General features: G+C 29.3%; 1 protein-coding gene across 1 annotated transcript; it reads left to right on the top strand.

Annotated features, from left to right (window-relative positions):
* The first annotated feature begins 4,428 nt into the window (after positions 1-4,428).
* Positions 4,429-6,897, top strand: LOC120265148 (glucan endo-1,3-beta-glucosidase-like). The gene is made up of 2 exons (XM_039273046.1): positions 4,429-4,501; positions 5,957-6,897. The coding sequence occupies exons 1-2, from the start codon at positions 4,429-4,431 to the stop codon at positions 6,895-6,897; spliced, it is 1,014 nt and encodes a 337-aa protein (XP_039128980.1).
* Positions 6,898-8,440: the final 1,543 nt, after the last annotated feature.

The raw sequence follows: 8,440 nt of genomic DNA, 5'->3' as shown, positions 1-8,440 counted from the left end.
TTATGATTAATACAATTTTGCGCCAAGAAAGAGGTCTATGTAGTCTTGCAAGCCTCTCAAAAAACACTAAAAATCATTGTGAAATATATATAAAAAAAATAGTTTACTCGTTTGTTTGTCCATAGTCTGAATAATATGTCATATCCATTTTGGAATTCTCTTTAAAAATAAATACAAGAAACTTTGCAATTTTTTGGTGATTTTTTGTTAGAGGATCTAATATCTCTGTATTTTGAATTTAGAAATGCTTATATTTTCAAATATTATGAGTTTTGAATTAGCATCTCCTAGTTAGATTTTTTTTTTTTTGTGGCAATTGAAGTTTGTTTTTTATCTTTAGCTATTTCTTTACAAATATTTAGCAGTCGAAGTGTCTCTAATGTCAAAATTTAAGTATCTAGTAAGTTATCTATTTCTATTCTTAATATTTACAATGGAAAAACAAATAACTTGGATTGTATTTGGGACATGACCATCATTTCTCATCCTCGTCATCACCGATGATATAATTGTGTAAAATACAACCTATCAACACAAGATTCACATGTGTCTTAAATGGGCAAAATCGCCTAGAAAATAGGATTTTAAAGAACTAAATGCCCACTCAGTAGAGGTATAAGAAGATGAATGTTGTAGATTAAAAATTCCTTTAGCGCTTGCAAGTATCCTCGACCCAAAGTTCCATATTCTGAAGTGATATTTTTTTTCCATAAAATAAAGGATTTAGTAACTTCAAGGACCCTTAACCCATTGGGTATTTTGAGTGCATCACAAAAACTAGAGTATCATGTGTTGAACCTTCCCAACTAGCAAGAACATAAATGAAAAGTAAGCCAAAATCTATAGTTGTGAGAAATTTTTGTGTTGGGTAAGATTTTCTTCCTCAATTGCTGCAACTTTAGATGCTGGGACAAAAGTATGAATATTCGTTTTGTTTAGATCCTTGATATAGTCCAAACACTGGATGTTATCTATTAGAATTAATCCTAGCAAACTGTATCTATGTAATATCTAGTGTAATAATAACTCTACGTAAGGGTATAGCTTTTTCATTACTGCTATTTATGGTTGTGTTTGTGTACTTGGTAGCCTCATGTAGACATACCATAATTCATCGATTGTAAATAAGATATGATTGAAGTATCTACTAACAATCTCATCATACCTTAAAAAAAATGTGAATAGCACAATTACGTTGAGTATGCCACATAACCACATAATGTGAAGGAACATAAATAATTGCTCTTCCACAGTCATATGTAATGTGTCATGTATGAGCCTTTTACAGTTAGTATTGAGCATAGGTTGCGAAACCTAGATTTGTCGAAGTAAAGTATGTTGATACTACTAGCAGCATTCCAGTCTACCAACCTAAACAAATATTTTTCTTTAATTTTTAATCTTTCATGTGATGATTTGCTATAAACTATGTTTCTTATTGCGCAAGATGTAACAAAATGGTGTAGGCTATAGCCAAGATAGTTACTTATAACAACTACAATTCATCATGATGCTCAAAATGGTCCATCTAAAATAACATTATTATAAAAGTAATAAAATTCAAAATATGAAACAAATAACAAATTATGAAGAATGAGATGAAGGTGTGGTAGAGCATTACTTATGATAATAATGCTACTAGGGCAAATATTAATAATAACAATGATGATGATGATGATGGCACTAAAATGCACAAAGATACATAGTACCTTGTAAATTTTGTAATAATGGATAATAAATTTCTTTTATTACCTTGTATGATGTCTTGTAAAGAATGTGATTAGATGGAGAGAGAGAGAGAGAGAGAGCCTTGAATTTATTTATCCATGCAAAGCTTTCAATTCCAAGGCAGCTGAGTTAGATACTTCATTCTCCATATACCAACATATATTTATGTAACTAAGAGTTTAAGAAAAAAAAATATCAAATAAACACAACCACAACAGATCTTAAAAAATTGTAGAATTCAGAGTAGTTAAAATATCAAAAGAGTTAAGAGAGAAGAAATACTAAGGAGCAATTAATATCAGCATGCATCAGATCAACTTTCTTAATGGAATTGAAAATATAACTCCCAGTAAGAGTTATCTTTCTCAACCTTTTGTGATAAACCCATGATAAAATGAACTATGGCATACACAAGGTTTGAAATAAAATAATCTAAGAATAGCCATTTGAATTTTTGATTTCAAACAACCTAGTGATTTCAACACAAAAGTACATCAATTGGCACTGAAGCATACCAATCTCCATTAATGGTTGAAAAAAATAAAATTTCGTCATCCAATACATAGGCACAACACAGGAGAAGCTAGAGAACATTCGAGTTGGTCACCATATTAACAATTGAACAGAGAAATATTATTAGCAAAAAAACACCTTAAAGAGAACACACACTATGTAATAGATTGAATGAGAATGGTAATCAAGTTTATATAGCATATAAAACTTTTCATTGTAGGAAAAAGGTTTGAGCTTTAACAGCTTCAGTTTACATTTCCTAGTTTTGGGAATCATCTAATATTTATAGAGATTAGAAGCCATATCCATATAAAGCTTGAATATTTTAACAATTTGATAATCTAATCAAAATATAAAGAAACTTTAAATCTACAAATAAAACATAGAGAGAGATCAGAGAGAGAGAGAGTTCGTCCTTGATTTTCTTTCGATTTAATAGTTAGAACATACGATGCTGTAATAACATTACCCTTTAATTTTTTTTTTAACAGAATTATCATGTAAATATAGTTTATGTATGAAAAATATTAATAATATCATTCAATATAAAAGCAAAGACTTTTGATATATAGGTGGATGATTATGACATTTGCATACTCTTTTCATTAAACCTCTGGAATTTAACACATTTATTTGAAAAATTAAATTCTCCAAAGTCATAAAATGACCGTATTTGAAACACCGAGATACAGAAACAAATAATGATATATGTGAGTACATGAATTTATTTTGGAGTTTGAAAAATTTTAATCTTTAAATTTTCTTTTTTAGTTATTTGTAAAAAACCGATAGACTTTATATTTTTGTTTTTGTCTGTTACCTTTGTTTTGAATTGTTTATATATATTTTTTTATCTAATGCAGCTTGATTTATTAATTTTATATAAAAAATAATTAATTTATATATTATTTATATAAACATATAAAATAAAGGAAGGTTTATTTTCTATGGCAGTACTCTCCAATAGCACCAAACTCACCCTCTATTTAGTGCAAAGTCCATGCATGTACTTAGTACTTAACAAAATTCAATTTGAATTTTCCTTGTATAATAGCATATACAGTAGATGGAAAACTCAATCTTGCTGACGTCTCTCAAACTATTATCATGTCTTTGGTCTATCTCCATTCTTTTTCCACAAAAAACTAAATCAAATAAATAAAATATTGTAAAAAAAATATAAATACAAATAACACAAATACTTAATAATATCATAAGTAGAGAGGAGAAAAATTTGTCTGCTATTTCTTTATAAATGCAGTAAAAAAAAATTTCATAAGTTCAATAAAATAATTACAGTAATAAATTAAAAAAAAAACAACTCAGTCTATATATTAGATTAAATAGCATCATAAATTAGTAGCCAAAGAAATTAAATTATTATATATAAATTTAATTCCATAGGAAACTTAGAACAATGTTGGTATAAATTTACGGAAGAACTAAATTTTTTGTTTATTTTTAACAATGGTTTGCTATATTAAAATTGTAAACAAGCTTTGTCTTTCATTTTTAATAATAAAAATATAAATATAGACTGAATTAATTTATGTTAGTATAGTATAATATTTAAAAAATTAATAACTAATTAGGAAAATTTTGGATATATACTTTTTTTTCCTACGAAATATAGATAAACCACTTCACTTCAGGGACATATACAAATGTAGAGTTAATCCTTCAACATACCAGTTCTCTGATCCTATGTGAGTTGATGTTTGAACTTGTCTTCTTACGAGAACACGAACAATTTATTATAAACTATTTTATAATTAAAAATATATTTTTAAAAGTTTTAACTACATAATTAATTTCTCATATGAATTGTACCGGATAACTGTACTCAGAAAAAATATTCAAACTAAATATCAATATCAATAGATAGATGCCCACATAAGATGAAAAACAAATAAACAAAACTATTATAAGGGAAAAAAAAATGTTTGATTCCACATAAAGTTGGAAAACCACGGCAAAAGTTAGATAGTCCTTACATAGAGACAAATGTATTGTCATGATACATTCTTTAAGGGATAGATTTGACCACTAATATGCATGCATTTTCATGTCAATACCAAGAATTTAGAAACATAAATTGTCAATAATCGCATATCCTTCCTCTATATAAACAGGTAGATTTGGAAGCTATATATATATATATATTGAGTTTCTAGGAAATCAATTACAATGGCAATCCATAATCACATCACTGTGTTTGCCATTGTATTAGCCCTTGGAGTTCTTGTCACCATGCCAAGAGGTAGACTACATTCTTTTTGTATTTTATAAGTATTTATGAATCTAATTTTCTAATTTACATGTATACATTTATGAATCCAGTTTTATTTATTTATTTATTTATATGTACATATAATATATTTTTGAAAAGATAAGAAAAGAGAAACAAATTTTATTTGTATTTTTGCATATGTGAAGATAAGTGACTCAATTGATTAGCTCTTGCAACTAAGTATTATATATATATATATATATAACTTTTCTATTTACATCAAACTATCATATTTTTTAATTTGAGAAAAAGACCACAAGGCTCAACATATATAGCCTGACATACAACAAGAGTTCGGCATCATTGTGTTAATAAAAAATAGCTTGGTGGTATGTTGGGCGAGGGTTTGAATCCATCCTCTGCCTTTTCATATTTCATGAAAAAAAAATCTCCAAAAAAATTGTTATATGTTTTTTAAAAAATATTTATTGTTATTTTTATTGGTACTCAAAGAGCAAAATGCTCAATATAGTTTGAGTACATGCAACAATGGCTTAGTATCTTGTATTAATAAAAAATAGATTAGTGGTATGTTGGTTGAGGATTCAAATTCATCCTTTCGCTTTTCTTTATTTCTCAAAAGAAAGACATCGAAGAGAATTTTGGTTATATGTTGTTTTAAGTACTGGCGCTGATAGAGTTTGGATATTTAGAACTAATAAAAATTAAATAAATAAAATATTAACATTTAGAACTAATTTCATTTAGAGAGTGAAATTAGTTATTGATGGTAAATAGCCATCTAACAGTTTATTTAATACACTCTATAATCAGAAAAAGTGTACATGTTTTAATTACTATTTGAGCTGAGTAATCTTTAAAAATTAAACATTTAAATGCTTTAATAACATAGTTTCAAAAATAAAAATGAAAATAATAACAAAATTTTAAAAAGTATTAAATTGAAATGACTTGAGCAATAATTAATATAACGGATTTGAACTTTTTGTTATATTCTTCAAATATGTTTTGTTTAATTTTTTAAAGCATGATCTATTATGCAATAATAATAATAATAATAATAATAATAATAATAATCTAATCAATTTAGAGAGTTTGAGCTACGATGATGAGTTTGATCAAGCAAACGCCTGCTTAAAAAGCCAAAATGAAATTATTTTTACTATTATTATTATTATTATTATTATATCTATATATATCATTCATTTATTGAGTGTTATTAAAATGGATTTGAACAAGCAATGCAAAATTTGGTTGTCGTATTATATTTCAATGCAAATTAAAATTAATTTATTCGTTTTCAATGAAAGGAGATACATGTCTCTGGAGGGGACAAGACCATTTCATACCATAACTGTTCAACCATCTCTCTAGCTTCCTAATCTCCCGCCAAAATTTTAAATGAACTACTTAATTAGACATCATCAACATCATCATAATGTAAAATTGTACAATAATATGCAGGTGGACAATCAATTGGAGTATGTTATGGCAGACTTGGTGATAATCTACCCCAACCAAGTGAAGTTGTAGCTCTCTACCAATCCAAAAACATTCCAGCCATGAGACTCTATGATCCCTATCCTCCTGTCCTTGAAGCTCTCAGTGGCTCAAATATTGAACTCGTCCTTGATGTTCCCAAGGAAAACCTCGAAAGTTTTGCTTATGATGCTTCAGCAGCAAATGATTGGGTGCAAAGTAACATTATATCTTATTTCTCAAATATTAAATTCAAGTACATAGTAGTTGGCAATGAAGTTATTCCCGGAGACTTGGCACAGTATGTCCTCCCAGCAATGCAAAATATACACAATGCATTGACGTCAGCTGGCTTGCAAGATCATATCAAGGTTTCAACTTCAGTTTCTACTGCAGTCCTAGGCACATCATACCCACCTTCAGCTGGGTTATTTTCTTCTGCAGTAATGTCAAATTTAGGACCCATCATCCAATTCTTAACTTCAAATGGATCACCTCTCTTAGTTAACGTGTACCCTTACTTCAGTTATATCAGCAACAAGGATAGTATTGATATAAACTATGCTCTATTTACATCTTCAGGGACAGTGGTAACAGATGGATCGTTGAACTATCAAAACTTGTTTGATGCCATAGTTGATGCAATATATTCAGCTTTAGAAAAGGCAGGTGGATCTAGGGTGGGTATTGTCATATCAGAGAGTGGTTGGCCTTCTGCTGACGGAGATGCAGCAAGTGTAGATAATGCTAGGACTTATAACCAAAACTTAATCAATCATGTGGCGCAAGGAACACCAAAGAGACCTGGAGCTATAGAGGCTTTCATCTTTGCAATATTCAATGAGAACCAGAAATCACCAGAATACGAGAAGCATTTTGGACTTTTCAATCCCGATCAAACACCTGTGTACCCTATTAATTTCTAGACTCAAAATAATATTGGGGAAACACTATGGCATAGCTAAAATGAAATAAAGTTTAATCAACTAAATCATATACTATGAATAAAGGCACAACAAACTTGCTTGTTATCTGTATTTTGTATTTATGCATTTATATATCAATAAAAAGTTACCTTCACAGTGTTTATTTTGGCTACTGAATATGAAGAAAAAAATTAAAGGGAAAGATATTTTAAGAATTAACTATTTAAAATGAAACATATTTTCTCTCAAAAATATTAATTTTTATAATTGAAGTACATTGTTTATTTTACTATTGATCTTGCATTAAAGTTAATTAAACCACTTTCAATTTTAAAAGAAAAAATTTGATATAACAGAATGATAAGGAAAATAAAAGAGTTAGCGCTTGGTCAAGGAAAAACAAGAATTCTATGTGTCAAGCCCTGACCCACGGGCCCGACACATGACAAGTGCCGCAACAACCTTAGGAGGGATACCCACACCATTCCACTCCCAAATCGCAGTAAAGATAACAAAATCCTGGAATAAGCAACAATGAAAGAATATACAAAAATAAAGAATACACAAATACACAGGAGAAGCAACAACATAATAACCTGGTAGAAGAGTTCAATGAAATATGCTCGTCCTAAGTACAACAAACTTTTCAAAAACTAAACAAGCAAGCAAACCAAGCATACATAGCTCAAACACACTAGTGGATCCATGTCCTTATGCAACATGTTCATGCTCAAAGGATACCATACATGATACTAGAAATGAGTAATGATTGAAAGATGATGAATGGCCATCACTTCACCTACCGTTACGCTAATGACCCCTAGAGCCTGGAAAAAAAGGGAGATGGTGAGTAACCTAAGTCACTCAGTGAGTGGGTTAGCACAATTTTGATAGAATACACCAAAATAATCGATAAAACTATAAAGCTATGCTTTTGAAATAATATAAAAAGATTAGAACATATTAGCATATAACAGTATACACAAGTGTAAGAAAACCATAGATAGCATAAAAGAATCTTTTTGCTCAAATAAGGATTTCAACATTCATAAATCATGAATAGTAAAATATGAGTTTTAAAAAATAAAATATAATACTCATCGTCAAATCAATTTACTTCCAAATAATTTACAAGAGATCACCTCTCAAGGTTACTTTGCATAAAAACATAGGTTCTTTAAAAATATGAAGTTTGCATTGCAAACAAACAAGTATCGGTCTAGAAATTTCTCTAAACTCTAGCTGTGGCCATGGCTATGTTCAGAGCTGTTAAAGTTCCCATGCCCTTGACGTTGACCCATCAGTTCACCGGGTGATGGCTCGAGCTTCCAGATGAATATCCAATCAGGGCTTACACTTCTACATGAACTGGACCAAGAACTCAACTAGTCTTCCATGCCACCTCAACATGCTAGCCGTGAAGACTATCTACTGCAGCAGGATGTCAACAACAAAAACAATGTAATACATGCATAATCTCTCATATAGTCCATATCCAAGACAACATTCAAATATCGAAAATAAATGTCATTCCCACAATTAC

This window comes from Dioscorea cayenensis, chromosome 7 (assembly GCF_009730915.1).
Source record: "Dioscorea cayenensis subsp. rotundata cultivar TDr96_F1 chromosome 7, TDr96_F1_v2_PseudoChromosome.rev07_lg8_w22 25.fasta, whole genome shotgun sequence".
Taxonomy (NCBI): domain Eukaryota; kingdom Viridiplantae; phylum Streptophyta; class Magnoliopsida; order Dioscoreales; family Dioscoreaceae; genus Dioscorea; species Dioscorea cayenensis.
Note: the sequence above shows the minus strand (reverse complement) of the source record. Positions and strands in the feature narration are given on the sequence as shown.

What these genes read in the sequence shown, in the direction of transcription:
- LOC120265148 (XM_039273046.1), top strand. Translation starts at nt 4,429, where the DNA reads ATGGCAATCCATAATCACATCACTGTGTTTGCCATTGTATTAGCCCTT. An exon ending in TCTTGTCACCATGCCAAGAG is followed by an intron (nt 4,502 to 5,956) that starts GTAGACTACATT and finishes AATAATATGCAG; the next exon opens with GTGGACAATCAATTGGAGTA.